Source organism: Ptiloglossa arizonensis, chromosome 1, assembly GCF_051014685.1.
Source record: "Ptiloglossa arizonensis isolate GNS036 chromosome 1, iyPtiAriz1_principal, whole genome shotgun sequence".
In the NCBI taxonomy this organism is placed as follows: domain Eukaryota; kingdom Metazoa; phylum Arthropoda; class Insecta; order Hymenoptera; family Colletidae; genus Ptiloglossa; species Ptiloglossa arizonensis.
Genome location: NC_135048.1, coordinates 25,035,166 through 25,058,668, shown reverse-complemented (window position 1 = coordinate 25,058,668; position 23,503 = coordinate 25,035,166). Strand labels below are relative to the sequence as shown.

Here is a 23,503-nt window from a genome sequence, read left to right as displayed (position 1 = left end):
CGGTAGAAGAATCATATTCTTTTCGAACAGAGTACGTTCAACGAGTTTAATTTTATTGCAAGTAACTCGTGCCCTTCTTCATCTACCACGTCTCTGATCGAAACCATTTCTAGATCGCGTCCACGCGCGATAAATCGTCTCCTCGTATGAATTTTTCCGCGTGGCTCGTCACATTTATTTCCATCCGTGGCGAAATATCCATCTTCCCGATTCGATAATTTAATGTCGCTTCGCATTCTCTTCTACTCCTTCGCGAACTTTGTATACGTATTTCCATCACTTATTAACCCGCGGTTCGTTCGCGCGATCGTTAACTATGCACGCGACGAGTCGGGTGACCCGCATACGTAGCGGTAAATAAATGAATAAAATATCAAACGGCACCGTAGGGGGGTAGGAGAAGGGCAAAAATGTCTGCGGTGTACAATGAAATCTGTTGTAAATTCAGATTACGATATAAAGTTTATCGCAATGTACAATGATCTCGCGTGTCCGGTAGTGCGATGAATTGCTGAACGCAAGAATGTTAAGTCGAAAGTTTGTAAAAAGAAATGTACGGTAACGGAACTTGTCGTTAGTGTGTCCTTCAAGATCCAATTTGGAACTGAAGAAACGGATGGAAAAGTAGGCGAACGTTTGACGATGTGCAACGGACGACGTTTCGGTACCGATACAATGGCAGTCCTTAAAAGTAACGAGCGTCATTGGCCAACGACGTCCGACACGCTTGACATCGTCGTTGCATTCGTTCCGACGAAATCGTTACGCAGCGAATTATTGAGACCGATCGACCGCGACCATGCCCGACCAACGACTCTGACGTCCTCGTTTCTAAATGGGGAACAGCGATTCCGTGACGTCGTTCCTCGCCGCCAGTTTCTCGCGCGGGGATGAGTGTGGGAAGAAGAAGCGTGTGTAATAAAAAAAAAAAAAAAGAAAAAAAAATATGAAAAAAAAAAAACATACATACACACACGCGCGCGAGCGCGCGCGCGAAAAGGCGTCAGTTCCAGGGACAAAACGCCGGGAATGCATATCGCGGCGCTCGGGGCATTCCACGATTAACCTTCCCGATGAATTATTATCGCTGACCCGGTGCACGGTTGGCTCGCCCACGAGCGGCACGCGTTTCGTTTCTTCCCGCCGCGGTGACGACGTTCTCTCTCTCTCTTTCTCTTTCTATCTATCTATCTACCTATCTATCTATATATCTGTCTATGTCTCGCCACTCTTTTAGAACTCTCTCTTATTTTGTACCTCCACTTTAACGCATTCTCTCACTTTCTCTCTTTTTAGAGCTCTCTCTCTCTCTCTTTCTCTCTTTTTAAAGCTCTCTCTCTCTCTTTCTCTCGTTTTAGAGCTCTCTCTTTCTCTTTCTCTCTTTTTAGAGCTCTCTCTTTCTCTCTTTTTAGAGCTCTCCCTTTCTCTCTTTTTAGAGCTCTCTCTCTCTCTTTTTCTCTTTTTATAGCTCTCTCTCTCTCTCTCTCTCTCCCTTTTTAGAGCTCTCTCTTTCTCTCTTTTTAGAGCTCTCTCTCTTTCTCTCTTTTTAGAGCTCTCTCTCTTTCTCTCTTTTTAGAGCTCTCTCTCTCTCTCTCTCTCTCTCTCTCTCTCTCTCTCTCTCTTTCTTTCTCTTACTTTCTCACCCCACTAGAGCACTTTCTTTCTCTTTCTCTCTTGTTATCTCTCGCCAATCTTTTTAGAGCTCTCTCTTATTTTCTCCCTCCACTTTAGCACTCTTTCTTTCTTTTTATCTCTATCCACTCTTTCTAGAGCTCTCCCTCTTATTTTCTCCCTCCACTTTAGCGCTTTTCCTTTCTTTCTATCCATCGCCACTCTTTTTAGCGCTCTCTCTCTCTCTCTCTCTCTCTCATTTTCTCTCCCCTTTTTAGCGCTTCCTCTCTCTAATTCTCTTTCTCTTTCTCCCCTTTTTTGACGCTCCTTCTTTCTAATTCTCTCTCTCTCTCTTCCCTTTTTAGCGCTCCCTCTCTCTTTCTCTTCCCTTTTTAGCGCTCCCTCTCTCTAATTCTCTCTCTCTCTCTCTCTCTCTCTCTCTCTCTCTCTCTCCCCTTTTTAGCGCTCCCTCTCTCTCTCTCTCATTCTCTCAGTTTTCTCCCTCTTTTGTTTCCTAGCCGCGAAATCACGGATCAGACACGCGCGCCACGAAACAACGTGACCCACACAAGCGGTTCGATTTCAAGGTATCGGCGCGTCGGCGGCAGCGACGTATCGAAATTCGGTTGTACGGCCGGCATGTGTCCTGTTACGTCTGCTGCGCGTGCTTGAGACCGAAAGGGTGACTCAACGGAACGTGCCGCGAGTGATGTGCCAAATATGCATAGGTTCGTCTGTATTGGAGAATCTCGGATTCGGTCGTTCGATTGTCTGGGGGACATTGCGGATGCGTGCCATCGGGCCGCGTGCTCGATGCGTTGACACCGACTTCTGCGATCGGGAGGCGGCGAGGTGTTGCGTTTTGGGTCGAGTGTAAGATTACAAGGTGGCGAGTAACCGAGCCATTACTATTGGAGGAAGATCAAAGTTTTTCTCCAAAATGGAGACTATGGAAGACGACGAGATCGTTTATTCGTTACCTGAAAATAAATCGAAGTACGTGTACGGTATAATTAAGACTCGTGAACGTTACTGGTCAGTCACGTGGTACTTGGGCCGAATTGATGGAATATGGGTTATCATATTTTACAATCGGTGTTAGCGTCGATGTAGATAAGTTCATGGATTTTTTCTTTATTTCTTGTTTTTTTTGTATCGACTCGAAGTTGTACGTTAGATTTCTTGTACGAGTCAATGCGTTTTAGTCGAACTCGAGGGGGTATAAAATGAGAGAAGGTAATGTGAAACTAAGGTGGAACATTCACGATAAATCTCCGTTCGTCCCTCCAAAGAGCTACAATTTTATAAACTTTTCAGCATTTCAACTTCGAACAAAACAAAAATAATCTCTATCTTCGGATTACGTCGCTTGCTTCTCTCTAAAAAAAAAAAAAAACAATTACGTATATCGAACCCTGCGAATTGTTTAAAGGTGATCGCCGCGCCAGTTTTCCATACTCGAGATCGTCCACGATATTTGTTCAAACTGTAGCCTAAAAAGTAGAAATACTCGATAATTTGTCCATGTGTTTCTTCCTTTGCGATAGTACCAACGATAGCAATGTTAATTGGTAGCATAGTTGACAAGCGACAAGTGACATAGTTGACAAGTATTCGTTTTAGCGTTTCGGAGTATCGTTGTAACTTCGGAGCACTGGTTACCGGTGACCACCGTGACGTTCAGCAACGCGTTAATAGTTTCGAGGTAGCAGCGCGCAATAATTTTGCGATCGTGTACGATAATGGTACGATGCGAGAGGGAATGCATCGAGACCGTGGGTTCGCGGATGCGAGTCACGCGTGCGGATGGTAAGGAAAAAAAAGGTGGAACGGGAGTACGCGATTCGCGCGATCGAGTGGTCGGGTCGAGCCGGGCCAGCGAGTGCCAGTAAACCAGACGGTTTTCGCGACAGCACTCGTCGACTATGACTGCGACGGCGACTGCGGCGACGACAGCAGCTGTGACGATGGTGGAGGAGGCGGAGGCGGCGGCGGCGGTGGCGGCGGCGGCGGCGGTGGTGGCGGCGGTGGCGGTGGCGGCGGCGGTGGCGGCGGCGGTGGCGGTGGCGGCGGCGGCGGTGGTAACGGCGGCAGTGGTGGTGACAGTGGCGATGGCGGCGAGATGGAGAAGCGACGGAGGCAGTGGCGGTGGCGAAAGAACGAGAGAGAGAGGGGTGTTGGACGCGGAAGAAGGGGTTAGAGAGCCGCGAGAACCGAGAAGAGAAGCAAGACGGGTGAAGTTAGGTAGCGCGGACGTGCGGGACCGGCGTGAGACGCGGCGGCAGAACTCGGGGGAACGGAAAGGGGCGAAAAGTGACGAGCGTCGCCGACACGAGACGAGGCGCGACGAGGAAAGACGATGAAGGCCGACGGGGGTCGCGCACCGCGGCGCTGAACGCAGTGCCATCCGATAGGCAGCACCGCTTGCTCCACGGATCTTCGGCTCGCTCGCTTCGAGCTCCGGTCGTTCGCTTGTACGATTCACGCTCGATCCGCTTAATTTCTACTCGTCCGTCTTGGCGTGGCTGCTGTCGCGTCCATGCCGAGAAAGGAAAAGCCTGCATCGACACGGTACACACGGAGGAAAACACGGAGCCGCCGCGAAGACGCGTGCACTGGTCGTGTGTGTCGTTGCCGCGCGTAGTTTTACGTGTACTGCGTATACGCTGTTCGTGCTCGTGATCAGAGGTGCCCCCTCCCTTCATCCCGAACGGCGAACGCGTGGTGGTCAACACGGTGCGTGTGCTTCTCTCCTTTCTTTTTCTCGCACGCTTTAGTCTCTTTTTTACTTTAACTCCTTTCGCTTCTTTTCGTCTTTTACCGTCCCCGCCGGCTTCGTCTCGCGCACGTTGTCGTCGCGGTCGTCGTATTCCCTTTCGTCCGATTCCCGGTCGCGCGTTCTTCACTTCTTTCTTTTTTCCCTCCTTTCTATCGTTTTCTTCCGTTCCTTTGGCCCTTTTTTTCCCCCCTCCCCCGGTTGGCTCGCGACGATCGCGAACAACGATCGCGGCACGCGGAGCAGAGAGAGATCTTACCGAGGAGGAGCGCTGTCGCGAAACCGCAAGGCGGCAACGTGTGCGCGACAGAATTCTCTCCCGTGGGGATTCGCGAGTTCTCACCGTGCACGTAAAGGGTACCCATTCTCGGAACGCGAGAGAGACCCAGCATGGCCGCCTAGCGCGAGACGAGTCAGAGAGTTCCTCGCCGGTGTCCACACACAACGGCAGGCATGCTCTCCGTCTCTTTTTCTCACCGTATCCCTTTTGCTCTCCGTTTCTGTCCGCCTTCTCCCGCCGTGTATTCAAAGAGTATATACACACTCTCCCCCTCTGTCTCCCTCGCTCTCGCATACATACGCATATAGATGCATCGCAATCTGTCTTCGTTTTTGTACAATGCTGTTGCTCTCGCTGCGTCGCTTTCTCGCTTTCTGTTCCACGCTTTTCCCTCACAGTTCGTTCCTACGTCCTTCTTGTTCGCTTCATCGTCCGGTCTTTGTCACGCCCGTACGCTCCCCCGATCCGTTATCCCGCTCTCGCTCGGTTCTCTCCTTCGCTCCCTTTCTCACACGGTTTCTGCATCTCTCTTTCGTTCTTGTCCCCTGATCGCGCCTTTCATTCGAAAATAGAACGTCAGCACGCGTGCCGCGCACATTTTTCCTCATGAAAACAGCGAATTCTCACTCGCTGACACGCGCGCACGACACCGGCCGAGCGGGCGCTCGTGTCGTATTCTAACCTCACTTTCCGCGAAAAATTGTCGCGGCGATCGTCCCGTATAGCACCGTAACCGCGTTCCAAGACCCTTCGGGACCTCTATCGAGCGTCCACGACTGTTGTTATTGTTATGGAATTAAATACATTTGAAACAAAACAAAACCAAACTGCTTTATTAACGAGAATTTTTCATTTTATCATCGAACACCTCACGTACGGCACGGCGTTCTCTCGCGTGTCGCGTTTCTCCCGATCGTGATCTACGCGATCGCGGTACGCCTCGAGGCGATCGGTGGTACGATCGTTTCGAGGAAAACACAATTGCTTCTCGCGGCCTTAAATGGCGCTACGGTGGCACACGGGCACTCGTTTACTCCCGTATCGCGCGGAGTACGCACCGCGGTGAATATTTCGCGCGGCGACGGTGGTGGCGTCGAACGGGAACGAAAGCAATAATTTCGACGACTCGTAGAAAGGTTTACCGTTTGTTGGTCTTTGTTGCGGTCAGACGGTGGCAGACGTCCGACGATATTCTGGCGGGAGACTCGTAAAAATAGTATCTTCGTCGTTTCCTCCCTTCGACTTCGTAGACTATAATTAGCGGGATTCGCGTTTTCTGCGTAAACAAATATTCGCCGGTCTGTCGCGGCGTGGCACGGCGTGGCGCGGCGCGGCGTGGCGTGGCGTCGCGCGACGTGTGTAGCCTCTTTTACCGTTGTTCGTGATTTCCTGTTCGATAGAGCGCACTGAATAAACACCGCGAAACACGGCAGCCGCGGTGTCGCGAGCGACGTCGACGTCTATCGATGCGACACGAGTTTCGCATTAGGAGACCGTGGACAGTGGAAACAGCACGCTCTGTCTGTCGCTCGTACGCACGCGTTCCCTTTTACTCTCGCGTTGGTCCACTCGGTTGGCGTGGCTCTAGGAGACTGTCGGTGTCCGTAACGACGAAGGTGGACAGAGAACTGTTCGTATCCGAGTCTGTTCGTGAAATTAACGAAGGCTCACCGGGGATCAGTTTTCGAAAACTGGTTTCTTCGATGATTATTTTCGTATTTAGCGCTCGAACGCCGACGAGGAGTCACGTGGTAACTTCGTTGCGGTATAGTTACTCCGTACCGCTCCACGTGCTATAGTTGCTCCGTCAACGATGCACACCGGTGGTGTCGAACTCGCAACGAAGTTTCGGACGATCTGGGGCCCCGGTCTCGAAATATTGAATTTGACGAATTACTTGAATTTTATTTTACAGAATATATTGAATTTTATTTTACAGAATATATTGAATTTTATTTTACTAATGTTCGGAAAGTCCTTTCGTTTTTCAAAATGGAGAATAATGCAATCGAAGAGAAAATAGAGGAAGTAAGAAAAAATCTGTTTAACATTCGATCTTACTGTTATCTATACTATTGGGTTGTCCGGAAAGTAATTTCATTTTCCAAAATGGAAAATATATAATTTCACAAAATGTTTATACGCTCTAAAAAAAATCGTGTTTCATTTTCACCAAAAAATAAAAAAATTAAATGACTTTTCGAACAACCTAATATATTGTTTGTAACAAAATTAAAATATTTTCTAGCACCTATTTTATATTCCTTTTCGAATTTCGTTTAATCGTTTCGACAAACTCGAGATCAGAATTTTGGGACGCGGGCCCCGTTTCAGGGACTTACGAGCCGCGTGTTTGACACCACTATGAACGATACTTCGAGGAAAATATCTTACCGAAATTTACGCAAATATATGATTACTTAGATCAGCAATTGTTGCATCGATTTTCAACCATTTTTCTACGTTTCAATATCATACCTAACGAACGTTACATTTACCAATCGATCCATCAACAATTCTCAAATTATACAAACTCTTTATTATTTTCATCGATCGAATAAAATAATTGTCCCCGTTATGAAAAAACTGCTTGTAAATTTTCAACGTAAACTTTCTTAGTCTTTTCAATTAACGTTTCACCACTCTCCTCGATAAACGCTCCGAACGTTCCCCACCGAGGGAACAGAAAACGTGTACAAAAAGAATTTTTTACGAACAAGAAACCCCGATTCTCGATCTCGGAGAACACAGATCGACATTATCCGTTACAGACGCGTTGTTAACGAGAAATTGGCAAAATGACGCGTTGCTCGTGCAGATTCTGTGCACGGTTAGCAGTCCAGTGCGCGGTTCCCCAACTTTGCACTCGTAAATTGTCAACGATCGATCGTCGCGTGGTTGATCGATACCGATCGCGTTATCGTTGTTTTGAATTTTATCAGCGGGATCTGGCCCGTGTATCGATCACCGTTTATCTCGAGTATCGTCGTTCGTGTGCAGTCGGAATAATTATTTCTCCGGCGAGCGTTGCTTGGTCGTCGTTGTCGTTCATCGTCGTCGTCGTCGTCGTCGTTAAAGGGGCCGCGAGGTAAAAGGGCTCGCCGAGCGTAACGCAGCAGCCGTAGGTCGCCAATGCTCGGGGCATAAATAATAAATCCACGCAACGCGAGGCCCGACTCGCCGAGGACCACTCGAAATCTCGAGTGAGCGTTCCGCGGGGCAACATTTTCATTTTTCTGTCGTACGTGAACGCTCGCTGCCGGGGTAGAGCCGTGTGTTGGACATTGGGTTCGTTATATCGCACGGTGTCGTGCACGCACGAGGAAAGGAGGAGACAAAGCGCGAAAGAAGGACAGACGGAGTGAGTGAGAACACGAACGAATGTACGAACGTACGAGGGGGTGGTGGCGATGCTGGTGACGAAGAGGGAGGAAAGTGTAGAAACGTTGAACAAAACGAATCACTCGAAATCCGTTCGCCAACTATTTCCTGGGGGTTCGTATTTTAGGAAGTTGTAGGAAGCATGAGACCATGGACCAGAATAAGACGGTGCATGCTGCACGGACACTGTCCCTCTTCGTCTACTTAATGCGTCTTCTCTTGTTTACCGGTCGGCTTGTCTCGGCCCTCGACACCTTTCGGACACTTTTTCGCGCGACTCGTTCGATGCAACTTGGATGACTCCGTGATTTTTTTTTTTAGCGGGTACCTTGTCTTTCGAGTCTCGAATTCCCGTGGAAGGGGTGCGTGTACAGGTACTGAGAATTGTAGATGCGTTTGTTTTTGTCAATTGTATGTTGCGTTTCGGATAGTTTTCATTTTGAAGGAAAGAATTGCGTTTGGTGTGGTCGAGAGGACGATTTTTCGGTGAAAGGGCACATGATTTTTTAATACATATTTGGAGTTGTTAATGCGACTTTGTCGAGTCGATGGTGGAATTATTGGGTTGTTTGGAAAGTTATTTTGTTTTCCAGATTGGAGAATATGTAATTTAATTAAATGTTTGTACGCTTTAAAAAAATTGTGTTTCATTTTCAGTATAAGAAAGCAAATGACTTTTCGAACAATCTAATAGTTTTTGCGTGCACTTTGAAAGGGAGATTTAGGGGGGATGTTTGCATTACTTCCCCACGATTGCATTTTTGAAAATTAAATTTTTGTTTAATCACTCTTTTCGTGGTTTACTTCCCCTCGAAGATAATTCTTTTATAGATCATTTTGAAAGTACAAAAATGTTTCTTTTAACGAGGTACGGTGCACACGTATCATACACATTGTGAGGAAGATTTAGGTCGGATATTAAATTACTTCTCCATGATTACATTTTTGAAAATTAAATTTTTTTAGACATTCTTCGATACGTGCTTCCCCTCAAAGATAATTTTTTTACAGATAATTTAGAAAGTACAAGAATGTTTCTTTTAACGAGGTACGGTGCACACGTATCGTACACATTGTGAAGAAGATTTAGGTCGGATATTAAATTACTTCCCCACGATTACATTTTGGAAAATTAAATTTTTTTAGACACTCTCTTTGATACCTACTTCCCCTCAAAGATAATTTTTTTACAGATAATTTAGAAAGTACAAGAATGTTTCTTTTAACGAGGTACGGTGCACATGTATCATACACATTGTGAAGAAGATTTAGGTCGGATATTAAATTACTTCTCCATGATTACATTTTTGAAAATTAAATTTTTTTAGACACTCTTTTCGATGTTTACTTCCCCTCGAAAATAACTCTTTTACAGATAATTTTGAAAGTAGAAGAATGTTTCTTTTAACGAGGTACGATGCACACATATCGTACACATTGTGAAGAAGATTTAGGTCGGATATTAAATTACTTCTCCATGATTGCATTTTTGAAAATTAAATTTTTTTAGACACTCTTTTCGATGTTTACTTCCCCTCGAAAATAACTCTTTTACAGATAATTTTGAAAGTAGAAGAATGTTTCTTTTAACGAGGTACGATGCACACGTATCATACACATTGTGAGGAAGATTTAGGTCGGATATTTACATTATTTCCCCACGATTACATTTTGGAAAATTAAATTTTTTTAGACACTCTCTTCGATACCTGCTTCTCCTTGAAGATAATTCTTTTTACAGATAATTTAGAAAGTACAAGGATATTTCTTTTAACGAGGCACAGTGCACGCGTGTAATATCCACTTTCAATTTTTGCACGAGCGTTACGACCACAATGCACACGTTGCATTTTGTATTTTATTTCTAGTCGTTTGACTCTGTTTCACACCTTGAATTTGCAACATGTACAAAAAATATTCCGGTCTCGAATTCCAAGTTTTCCAGCTCGAACCGATGCAAATAAATCCTGCGCGTCCGGGTCACAAATGACCCGGATTTCGTCACCAGAGTCTTAACGAATACGAGACAAAAAGTTTACGAAATTTACCGATCGATCCACTGCTACGGTTACGAATTAACCGATCATGGTATGCACTGTTTATTTTCGGTAAATTCTATTTAAACAACACTTGCGCGTTCAGCGTTCGATAATCTCCGTTGACCGAACGAAATGTTGGATGTTTCGTTCGACAAACCGGAGCCGACCTACATATCTCGATAAAAAGAATAGAGACCGATTGTTCGATTATGTGTCTCTCCTTTGATACCACGTGACTTTGTAATGAAACGATTCTATCGCGCAACAAGTAGTTCACGAGGTATCTAGGATCATCGAATTTTATAAATACGATGCAGCGACCTCCAGACGGAAAAATTGAATGAAAAATACTTTTCAACGTCGAACGCGTTTGTATTTATTACTGATTCGGTGCATTTGATATTTTGTACCTTTCGCGTGATATCGTTCGTACCGTTGTAGATTGCAAAAGAAAATAACAAACGACACTACTACAAGAAAAATGTAGAAACCAATTTTTCTATGAAAAAATGGCCCGAACCGATTTATTTCACAATGAAACTCTCACGGTCGTTTTCTAACACGTTGACTGCCAAGTCGATTTCCTAAGACTTTCCCAGAGGGGTTGCTTCATAATTTATACCTTTAAGGGGATAAAAGATTCCGCGGAAATCACACTTTCAGGTATTCATGGGACATCCACGTTATTCGTATTTGGAGCGTTCTAGTACGTAGAATGAACACCTGTTGTAACAAAATAGTTCTCTGTTCGATCAAATATTTATTCGTTCTTAAATTCTATTGTGCGTCGACATCGTCATCAGTGTCAAAAATATCGTGAGAAAATGAGATTAAATGATAAAAATTCCCATATCCTAATTTTTATTTTTTGCAACAATCTATAGTAGTATTGTTTGTCGATCTTATTCGAACGATTATTCGAGAATAGTTTATTCGACACGAGCAGAAAACAAAGTTACTTTTCCGGTGTAATTCCCAAATAGAAATAATTCAACAATATATTTCGAACGATTGTTCAAAAGATACCCAATTTTATTGTTCGTTCGCGACAAGAAGGCACAGCAGTGTTTACATCCCCACTCTAGTTACAGTCCCACTAGCTTTTATAGCATCTCAGGCACTGCTCGCTACTAGCGTAGCTTCCAAACTTAAATGTCGAAGCAGAGTTTCTTATTATTTATATATTACCGTCAAGTCGGTGAGATTCTCCCAATGAAAAAAGAAGTTTAATTCAATATTTTTAATAATCGTTAATCTTTCGAAATTTATTCGTAGCTAAAATAATTAATTTGTCTTCTTTAAGAAGAACATAAATTCGATCGAAGTCATTTCTATCCGGATAAATTTTACAGAATTACAATTTACGCAAAAATCGATCGTGTTCGTTAAAAATCGTCACGCAATGATTTCTAACATTCCAAATTTTCCGAGGGGATTCAGATGGCATTAACGATTATCAAAGTCATTGAATGAAACTAATTTTTCCATTGGGAGAATTTCACCGACTCGGTGGTAATACATCGCTAAAAAGGAAATCGTTCTATTTCGACATTTTCGTTGGAAGATTACGCCAATGTCGTGAATTGTTCCGTTTTGATTTGTCGATCTTTGTCTTCGATAGCAACTGCTGCTGTGTCACGCAACGCAACTTTGCCTTCTTCTCACGAACGTATCGTACACATCACCTACGTATCGTTCATTTCATCGACGTACCATTCACGTTATTGCTACACTATCTACATCATTCACATACCATACACATCACCATCCGTCACTATTCACACGACCGACGTACCATCCACATCATTGACGTACCATTTACATCGCAGACGCACTATTCGCATGACTTACACACTATCCACATCATCAACGTATCGTTCACATCACGGACGCACTATCAACATCACCGATACACTATTTACATCAGTGATATATTATCTCGACATTCTCGAGGCACTGTCCACATCATTGACGTACCATTCCCATTACCGACGTACAATTCACATTATTGGTACATTATCTACATCATTGACGTATCATCCACATGGCCCACGCACTATCCACATCGTCAACGTATCATCTATATCACGGACGCACTATTCGTATCACCGACGCACTATTCACATCATTGACACATTAACTGCATCATTGACGCACTATCCACACCATTGGTATATTATTCACATCACCGACTTACGATCCATATGACTCACGCACTATCCACATCACCAAAGTAACATTCACATCAGGACGCACTATCCACAACACCGACACACTATTTACATTAGTAATACATTATTTCCACATTCTCGACGCACTGTCCATATAATTGACGCACTATCCACATGATCGACGCACCATCCACATCACCGACACACTATTTACATCAGTGATGCATTATCTCCACATTATCGACGCACTATCCACATAATTGACATATTAACCATATCATCGACACACTATTCACATCATTGACACATTAACTACATCATTGACGCACTATCCACATCATTGACGTACCATTCACGTCACGGACGCACTATCCACAACACTCGCACACTATTTACATCAGTGATATATTATCTCCACATTATCGACGCACTATCCACATCATTGGCACATTAACCATATCATCGACGCACTATTCACATCATTGACACATTAACTACATCATTGATGCACTATCCACATCATTGACGTATCATTCACATCACCGATGTACGACCAACACGACTCACGCACTATCCACATTACAAACGTACCGTTTACATCACGGATGCACTATCCACAACACTCACACACCATTTACATCAGTGATACACTATCCCCACATTCTCGACGCACTATCCACATCATCGACACATTAACCACATCACCGACACCCAATTTACATCGGTGATACCTTATCCCCGCACAATCTACTCACCATCCGCATCATCGACCTACCTTACGCGTCACCGCAAGCGCAGGTATCCCAATCGCTCAGTGAAAAATCCCTAATCTTGCACGATCGTGTTCTGTTCCAGATCCGCGTGGTGATCAGATCGGCGAGGGCAGCCGCGCAGCACCGCACGAAGAGGTAATCCACGTGACGGTGGTCGCGAGTCCATCGGTCCGCGATGCAAGGTCGGGCGCAGGGTGCGCGCGGCACCGCGGAGGATCGTCCGTCGATCGCCCGGTACACCCGTCAGCGGCGCTCGCGATGATGGCGGAACGCGGCCGCGTAGCAGCGATTACGTCGGTGGCACCAGGGCGCGCGTACCTCGTGATAAACGTGAGACGCGCGACGGGATAAATGCGAGACCGGGGCCTCGCGGAGGGCGGACCAGTTGTCGCGACGACGAAGAGGAAGAAGAAAAAGAGACGCCCGGAGACGCCGCGGTGCCTGGATACGGGACGAACGGGCGCGGGGTGGAGGATCGCCGGCGCGGGTTTGGATGTAAAGACGGACGAAGAGGCAGCGGTGTCGTCGGCGGCGGGGAATCCCAGCGAGGATAGAGGCCTCGAGGAGGAGGAAGAAGAAGAAGAAGAAGAAGAGGAAGAAGGAGAAGAAGAAGAAGAAGAAGAAGAAGAAGAGGAAGAGGAGGCGGAAGCGGTTCGAATCGCGCGTTTCCGTCGCCAAGGTCGGCCTACGACCAGCTGGACTGGACGGCCTCGCGAGTTTTCGTGGTAAGGCCGGGGGTTGTGGGGGCCACCACGGGGGCGGGGGTGGGTTTGCCCCTGCTTCTTCTCGTCGTCGCTGTCCTGGGGAATCGAACGCGCACGACGACGGCCGCGTCGGTGGTGTCCGGCACGACGTACGTGTCCCACGACGCTGCGCCTCCTCGTCTTCTATCCCGGTCGCCGTATCGCGCGTTAACCTCGCGTCGGTTCTCCGCCAGCCAACGGCCGCCCGGAGACCTGGATCACCACGCGACCTCGCCGTCACCCGGCGACGAGGACGCTGAGGTTCCACGAGCAACGACCGAGTCCAACGTAAACGGCCAACGGGACTCTTCGTCGCCGTTGGGAGACGGTGGAGGAGGAGGAGGAGGCGGAGGAGGAAGAGGCGAAGGAGGAGGAGGAGGAGGAGGAGGAGGAGGAAAAGGTGCTCTGGCTCGCGAGAGCGCGAGATCGAGGCGACGACAGGTGACGGGGAGCAGCCTGTTCGAGGAACGAGGATCGACCTCGTATTGGCTACGGCCGAGATTCGCGAGGCCTCGCCGTCTTGAACAACCCGGTGGTGGCGCGGAGCCGGTACCCCGGGAGGATGATCGTACGGTGAACACGTTCGCGACGACGACCACGACCACCGCGCCCCATCGGAGCGCGAACGACGAGGGTGAGACCGGATCCGTGATCGGACGCGACTCTCGCAGGCCGAAGCACAGTGGTGAAGAAGTAGAAGAAGAAGAAGCAGCAGCGGTAGGTGTCGCGGTGAGAAGAAACGGGGTTCGCGGGTTCGCGGTCGCGGGGGACGGTAGTGGTGAGCAGACGGGGGGTGGTGGTGGTGGTGGTGGTGTCGTCGAGTGGACCACGACAACAGTCACCGGGCCGATGTCATCGTGGTCGTATCCGGAAGACGAGGAGCCGGGTGCTGCTGGAAGCCCAAGGACACGCCCGAGCCTGGAGCTGCCGCGGAACGAGGACGAGGAGCCCGAGAGCACCGAGGAACGGGTCAAGGTCACCGTCCCCCAACAACCGAAAGGCTCGTCCACCTCGTCGCCACCGGCCACTACCGCGTCGCCGACGACCACGCAGTTGCCACCACCGAGTCAAGACACCTCTATGGAACCACGTGAGTAACCGAGACGTGTACAACCATCGTCCCCCTCCGCCCTCCCAGCGACGCCGCGATCCGCGCGCGTGCTATTTGCGTTCGAACAACCACGACGACGACGGTGGCTCCGCCGTGTTACCCTCTCTGTGTGTCCGTTCCCCGTGTGCCAGATACGCAGGCAGGCAGGCAGGCAGGCAGGCAGGCACACCGGGGACTCCCCCACTTGCTCCTTTTGCCATGCCTCTCCCCACGGGTGTGTTTACAGGAACCGAAGCACGGCTCAGGACCCTCGCTCGGGTTATTTTTAACTATTCTAACCGTGCGGCCACTTTCTCCGCTACACCCCACCCCCTCACACTCCGCCTCCCCCGCGCCTCTTCCTCGTCCTATTCTCTCTCTTTCCCGTTTCGGTGGACTCTTTGCTCCCGTCTCCGTGGCTTCTGCGTTTCGCTCCCGTGGATGGACAGGACACGCGTATCACGCCCCCGACGACCTCTCGGGACCGTCCTTTCCCCCTACGGAGGGGAAAGATCGCCTCTCGGCAAACAATCTCTTCCTCTTCCCGCCGGCGTCTTCCGGCCGACTCTCCCAACCGCGCGCGGAATCGAATCGAAGCTTCTCGGAACGCTTCGACGAAATACACTTGTTTTTTTTTTTTTGGTCGAAGGACGCGATCGTAAACGATGGAACTTGCACATCGTATTGTTTTTATTCGTAGTACATTTCCGCGAAAGTAATGACAAATGTACGTTCAACGAACGATCGACACACTTTGGGGTTGGTTGGAAAATTTTTTCTACAGAGACTACGTAATTTTCGGCGAATGAAGGAATTTTTGTTTCTTCCGTTTCTCGACTTTGAGGAAGAATCGCTTGTATCGGAGCTACCTGTTTCATCCGTGTCCGTACGAGTCTCAATTGGGTTAGGTTTCTAACTCTGTACTATGTATTCAAGATCTTTTGGTAAAAACTCTCCCGAATCTCCGAAACTCAGATTTCCAATATTACAATATAAATCGACTAGAAAAACAATACCAAAGCATCTAATCGCGTCTATTGCAAAATCTTCGATTACAGAAAACAAACGGGAAGGACGCGTGGGTCTTTTCAGACCCACGCGCTTCTCTCGCGCTCGAAAAGTAACCACCGAAGTACCGGATACTTGTACCAACATCAATGCAAATTTCCATCGGAATCGTTCTCTTTTTACTCCCTCTCCCTCCCCTTCTAAGCGAGTCGAGCAATAGCGGCGTTTCGAGGAAAGAATGCGGATCGTGAACCTAGCCGAGACTTCATCTCGACGTCGCGCAACCGGGCCAGTAAAATTCTCCCGGTAAGAGACTGCGCGCGTAAAGCTACGTGTCCATTTGAAAGCAAAACTGTCGCGAGTTGTTCTCGAGTGTTTCTCGCCAATGGAGACCGAGTATTTTTTTACCGAGGAGGAACGCTCGGTAGGAACTCGCGACAGTTTTTCTCTCGAGTGGACGCGTAGCCGAAGATCGCCGGTTCGGGATTTTTTTCGAGGCGACGTTGCCCCGTCGCGTAAGGTCGAAAGAATACGGGTATAAAAGCGTGCTGCACGGGCGCTGGTGCTCGTGTCGGTCGAGTGGTGGGCGCGGGAGGTAGCGGGGCGTGGAGGGGGTAGCGCTGGCGGGCACCGTCGGGAGTGGGGGAACCGGGAACGCTCGCCCGTGGAACGTGTGCATCTCGTGTGTTTTCGATTACGCTTGCACGGCCGTACGCCGGCTGCGTACGATGTACGGCTCGTGACTTCGCGTATGAATCAGCCGAGCTATTCTTTTCGCGCACTGGCCGACCGCCGACTCGTCTCTCCTCTCCGTTGCTCGAGCTCGCGCGCCTCCTCTGTTCCGCTTTTACCACGTCCGCGTCCCGCGCACGCGAATCGACCGAGCGAAGACGGCCGAATTCACGCGAACGATTTCGCGGCCGGTTTTCTCTACGCCGGCCGCGCTCGTTCCCCCCCCCCACCCCGCCCCTCGTCCTGCGCCCCTTCGCACCGAGTAGTCCGGGTTGGGCGCGCGCGTTCCTCGTCAACTTTGTCCCGTTCCGCGTTCGACGGCTCGCGGGAGGAATCCTTTGCTTTCTTTTTGCCTACGAAATTTTCCTCCGCCTTTCGTCGACGGTTTCGTCGGGATACGAACTTAACGCGAGCTTCTTTTTATCGAACGTATTACGAACGAGGATAATTTTTCACGTTGTCGTCGATCTTTAATGTACGGAAGGTCGAGTGATTACGATGTTTAGATATAAATATATCTATAAATTAGGTTGTAGATTTTAGTCTATAAATTAGGTCGTAGATTTCGATCTATAAATTAGATTGTAGATTTTAATTTATAAGAAGTAGGTTACAGATTTTAATCTATAAAGTAGGTTACAGATTTTAATCCATAAAGTAGGTTACTGATTTTAATCCATAAATGAGGTTACAAATTTAAGTTGGCAATGTGATATATGCGAGATTGAGTGGTATGACTGGGTAGTCGGAGGATCGCGAGAAATAGGGTGTGCACGTGTGTGATGATCAATGTGTCAATTTTTACATTGCTAAACCACTAAATAAAAATAAACAGCGTTCTCCCGTTGTTCTTTTATTCTCGTTTATACAGTTGATACACTAATAGGAGAACACAGTTTTTACTATTTATTAATTTATCATTTCAAGAAGCAACAAAAATACAAACCACTCGTCACACTCGTACAAATTATCTCAATCTCATATACATCACATATCTCGTTGCCAATTTAAATCTACAACCTGTCACTTATCCTTCTATACAAACATTCGTATCCTTGTTCGCGATTCAATAAAAACAATCTCACACGTGTTTCGCCACCGTGACGGAGAAAAGTAGATTTCTTCGAATCGTTCGGAATAATTTATTCGTCGTACGATAACGCGACGTATCGTGTAGACTTACGAGTTTTAAAATTATGGTAGATGTGAAATTGTTCTATTTTTCGCGGAACAAATTTATGGATCGTGTTCCAGAAAAGTAGAATGGAGGAAATTGCGTTCTACGGAAGCAAGGTGAAAGGACGAGTATAGTCGCTTCTACGAAATGAACGCTTCTACTTTGCTAACTTTTGTAATTTAGGGGGCTAAGAGGAAGTGTAAATGGAGTAATTGTAGAAAAATGAAATTACCAGGAAAAAAACTAGAAATGATTAAATTCTTGCAATATTTTACGCACTAATATACGTTCGAGATCGTTTCGAATTTCAATGATTCCAACGATTAGGTGATTAGTTTCCATTAATCAATTCGCCACCTCTGTAAAACAATTCTCAAACACGTGTCTCTAGTATTTACAAAGTGAACGAGAAACTTCGACGAACAGTTTCGATTTTTCACTCAAATCCTCTTCAGCATGAATCATACGAACAATGTTTACGTTCAATTCACATCTGCAAACATGTACACTTTTTCCATAAGCGAGGTTGCTCGATAATTTGGGAAATTCGAGCATTCGTTTCAAATAATTCGAAAATAATATTTGTATTTTCTCGAGAATACATATTTGTCGATTCGATGGTGGTGTCTAATTTGTTACGTTGTCGTCGATCTTTAAACGGGAATTTCTCGAGTTTCGTCGCGTTGCTGTTCTTCCATTCTACGTTGTTTGTGTTTCAGCGATGTTTCGCTAACGTTGCCAAATCCGCGCGTAACGTATCCCCGTGGCCGGCTATCGACTCAAATACGAAACCAGGATGGTACGAGATGGAGCGAGATTCCGTGGTCGGGGCACGTGAAAAAATTCCGTGCACGCCAGTTTCTCGGAAAATTCGCGCCCTTCAATTAGAATTTTGTTCGACGCGAATCCGACGATTCTACGCCAAGCTACGGCCGTTCAAAGTTTGCCAATTGATCGAGCGAAGTGAATGACGATCGACCGTGTGATTTACATGAATTCCTGGAAATGCGTACGAGTAATAGGGGGGGAAAAAAAAGGTGGCGGTGGGAGGTGAGGGGAGGGGAAGGGGGAAAAAAAAAAGGCCGAGGAAAAAAACTCCTGGCCGCGAGTACGAGTAATAGAAAAAACTGCGCGCGCAAAAAAACGTCTAGCTCGAGAGCGTAGTGAGTTTTTTTTAAGGATGTCTGGAAGACCCATCGGCGTAACGACAGATTATTCTCCAAGTCCCTGTATGATCGTTGGTTCACCATTGTCGTAGCTATCAGTTGTTTCCTTCATTTCGTCGCATCGTTCGGGCTTCGATTTTCGAAATGTGCACGATGGAATATCTTTTCGCAAACTTTAGCTGATTATGAACACGTGATGATACGTATGGTATGGATGAGTCGCGGTATAGTTTTTTAACGATTTTGAACGATGTTTCGGTGATGCAGGGAGACGGAGCGTGTAACTGGAGCGTGTGTAATTTAGTTAGTTTCTGTTTACGAAGGATATTCAAGTTGTCCTTTGTTATAATAATACTCGGTGAAAGGTTACTCAAGTTCTTCTTTATAATAATGCTCGGTGGAAGGTTACTTAAACTGTACTTTATAATTATGATAGTCGATGAGAGATTACTCAAGTTCTTCTGTATAATAATATTACTCGATGAGGGACTATTCAAGTTGTTCTGTATAATAATAGTACTCCGCGAGAGATTACTCAAGTTCTTCTGTATAATAATACTACTCGAGGAGGGACTATTCAAGCTGTTCTGTATAATAATAATACTACGCGAGAGATTACTCAAGCTGTTCTATATAATAATAATAGTCGACGAGAGATTACTCAAACTCTTCTTCACAATAATAATACTCGATGAGAGATTACTCAAGCTCTTCTTTACAATAACAATACTCGACGAGCGATTACTAAAGTTCTTCTTTACAATAATAATACTCGACGAAAGATTACTCAAGCTCTTCCTTATACGATAATAATACTTGACGAGAGATTACTCAAGTTCTTCTGTATAATAATACTACTCGATGAGAGACTACTCAAGCTGCTCTGTATAATAATAATACTCCGCGAGAGATTACTCAAGCTATTCTATATAATAAGAATACCGCAAGAGATTACTCAAGCTATTCTTTACAATAATAATACTCGACGAGAGATTACTCAAGCTCTCCTTTACAATAGTAATACTCGACGAGAGATTACTCAAGCTCTTCTTTACAATAATAATACTCGACGAGAAATTACTCAAGCTCTTCCTTATAGGATAATAATTCTCGACGAGAGATTACTCAAGCTCTCCTTCACAATAATAATACTCGACAAGAAATTACTCAAGCTCTCCTTCACAATAATAATACTCGACAAGAAATTACTCAAGTTCTCCTTCACAATAATAATACTCGACGAGAGATTACTCAAGCTCTTCCTTATATGATAATACTCTACGAGAGATTACTCAAGCTCTTCCTTATATGATAATAATACTCGACGAGAGATTACTCAAGCTCTTCCTTATATGATAATAATACTCAACGAGAGATTACTCAAGCTCTTCCTTATATGATAATAATACTCAACGAGAGATTACTCAAGCTCTTCCTTATATGATAATAATACTCAACGAGAGATTACTCAAGCTCTTCCTTATATGATAATAATACTCGACGAGAGATTACTCAAGTTCTTCTTCCCAAATAATAACACTCTACGAGAGATTACTCAAGCTCTTCCTCGTATGATAATAATACTCAAAGTTGCTATCTCATACGATAGCAAGAAGCAAAGTTCTCGAGATCGCGAAGCTTCGTCGACTTACCTCCGCGAGACTCCACCGAAACGTCGAGATACCGATACACGAGCCTCCTCCGAAAGTAACTTACTCTTACCTGATACTCGTACGGTGAGAATAAAGCGTCTGTGTACGCGTCCACGGTACCGCGAGCCCTCTCCACGGAGATCTCTCCGTCCCGATTATACATTCCGAAATCTAATCGTCGCTCGTATCGAGAACGAGAGAACGCGGCTGATTAAACCGAACTCGCGTCACAAAGAGGAGAACCCGCTGCTCGGGCGGGAGCCAGGGGTCCTGTGTTTCACAGGCGTCGGTTGTTTGTAATAACACCGACGCCGGATATCTGTATCGCGTGTTTGGCGAACACCGCTCCGAAAGCCTCTGATAAAGCCCGCGGAACAGGGCCGCGGTTTATTTTAGATTATAACGTTGCGTATCGCCGTGTGTAATCTCGATAAATAGCTCGTTAATTCCGCTCGATCATAATAAGATAACCGCCGAATTGGCGACGTGCCAAAAATTTGGACATTCCCGGATTCTGCCAGCCTCCACCTCCTCCACCTTCTTCACTCCGCCCCCTTGTCGTCGTTTCTTCTCTCCTTTTCCTTTTTTTCTCTTTTTTTTTCTCTTGCTTGTACGTCCTCTCCTCTCCGTTAATTTTTCTACTCTGCCCCTTCTTTTCTTCTCTCCTGGATCATCTTAGGGATGGTTCATCGCTCCCGCTAATTAGAACAACCCTCCTCTGCGGGGGATATCGAGGAGTAATTCGTTCGATTACACACGGTTCGCGCGGGCACCTACAGGGTGATTCAGAAATGTGGATACTTCGGGGGTGTATCTTACGGAGCGAGACGAGTAAAAAATATGATACTCGTGATGTGTATTATCGATACGATAGTGTTTCACATCGATACACTAGATAAAAATGTGTGGATTGGTTTTCGAGTTACGGACGATCGAAGAAAGTTTCGAGAGCGAAACTTTGTTTTTTCGAAATTTTTAGCTAGAAGGTTTTCGAAGTTTATTGTGTATTCGAAGGAAGCCAACTTCTTGTGTGGGACGGCAATGTACTGTGCGGAGTTGAGAGGTTGACCACAATGTAGTGTGCGGAGTTGAGAAGTTGACCATTGGAGGAACGATCGAAGAAAATATTCAATCTCCTATTTGTTGTTCGAAAATTGTTATTTCGAGATCGTTTGAAGACTATCGTGAATTCAAAGGAAACCAAAAATGTACTGTGTGGTACTGAGAAGTTGACCAGTGAAGGAACGATCGAAGAAAATAGTTAATTTCCCATTTGTTCTTCGAAAATTGTTATTTCGAGATCGTTTGAAGACTATCGTGAATTCAAAGGAAGCCAAAAATGTACTGTGCGGTACTGAGAAGTTGACCACAATGTACTGTGCGTAGCTGAGAATTTGACCTGTGGAAAAAAATTGAGAATAGTCTCGAGTCGCAAGTCTACAGTCAAAAATAAGTAAAAATTGTTCAACCATATTCAAATTCCTCTCCAACATGGTACAACACCCTCCTTAAGTGGATATTCTGGTAATCAGGTTCCAAAGAATCAATTTTTTTTTTTTTTTGACACCGAAGATTTTCTTCGACCATTCGTAACTCGAAAACCAAAGTATACAGAACGCATCTTCGCAGAACATACTCCTCTTAGCGCGTGGATCACCCTCTCCCTCCCCTCGTAGCATGGCCACGTATATCTGAATCACCCTGTATTTCCACTCCGATGTTATTACTTAACGCGTGTTTATTTCGGTGTGCTTCTGTAACCCCCACGGGTGGTTCTCGAAGGGGCAGAGGCGGGTTGGTCGGTTCCTTGGGGGGGTGGTTTTTTTTTCACGAGCTAATTCGTGATCTGGATAGTTCCCAAAGGCGAGTTTCTGGTGACTAGCGCGATACCGAGTATACCCGTTATAAGAGGAATGACTAAATGGTCTGACTAACCGGTCGGGTATTCCAAAACCCGCGGCCTTATTTTCGCGGCGTAGCTGCGCAGAAGTGACACGTGAGTGACAAGGAGGGCAGCGGAGACGGTTTTTCCACGGGTAGGAGGCGGTGTGACCGCCACCGCCTCCGCCACTACCGCCTCCGCCTCCGTCTTCGGCCTCCGAGCCGAGAGAGAATTCCGTGGCCGGTATTTTCGTGGTTTTCATCGCGACACGTGATCCCGAGGGATCGGGTAAACATATTCGCGCGGGTTCGGGGGACGATAAATTTACCGTCGCCCCGCTACTTTATTTTAAACGTACCTAACCCGACGACTATTCTCGCCCCGTCGAGATTCGTCAGGATATACCCGCGAGTGACCTCGAGTTCTCCGTGTCGGAGTTCGTGGAACCGATTTCCGAACCGTTCGGGTCGCGAACGGGTCGTGAATCGGTTTGGAGTGGGGGGACGAGTGAAAGGTCTCGGAACTCCCGTTTTTACGGAACGACTATGGTAATCGGGACGATAAGGTCGCACCGCGAGCGGAACGTCGATCTTGGGATTTGTTTCGTGGCTTTGGATTTCGCGGCGGTGCTATTTTTGTACACGGAAAGGAACGTCCACGCTGGAGATCCGTGTTACGCGAGAGAACTCGCGGGACTCTCGGTGTCGATTCGCGCGTCATCGGCGCGGAGTCGGTGGTGATCGGGTCTGCCCCGTACCTTGGGTCTTTCTCGACCCACGCTACTCGCGATCAAACTCGTAACAGACGCGACTCGTTTTTTTTCTTTCTTTTGGTCGTCTTATAGTGTCGTCGAGTTACAAATTTGAGTTTTGCACATTCGGGACATTTTTCCTCCGGAAATATTGCGCGTTCAATCGTTTGCATACCTTGGGTCTTTCTCGACCTACGCTTACGATCAAAGCTGTAACAGTTGCAACTTCCTTTTTTTTTCTTTTAGTCATTTTATAATGTCGTCGAATTAG

General features: G+C 46.5%; 1 protein-coding gene across 1 annotated transcript in view; it reads left to right on the top strand.

Annotated features, from left to right (window-relative positions):
- The first annotated feature begins 10,756 nt into the window (after positions 1–10,756).
- LOC143147404 (uncharacterized) overlaps positions 10,757–23,503 on the top strand; it is a 312,219-nt gene continuing 299,472 nt past the window's right edge. The window contains exons 1-3 of the mRNA XM_076312649.1: positions 10,757–10,793; positions 13,114–13,756; positions 13,969–14,864. Coding sequence (XP_076168764.1) covers positions 13,383–13,756; positions 13,969–14,864 — 1,270 coding nt within the window. The 5' untranslated portion in view covers positions 10,757–10,793; positions 13,114–13,382. The remainder of the gene's footprint in view (positions 10,794–13,113; positions 13,757–13,968; positions 14,865–23,503) is intronic.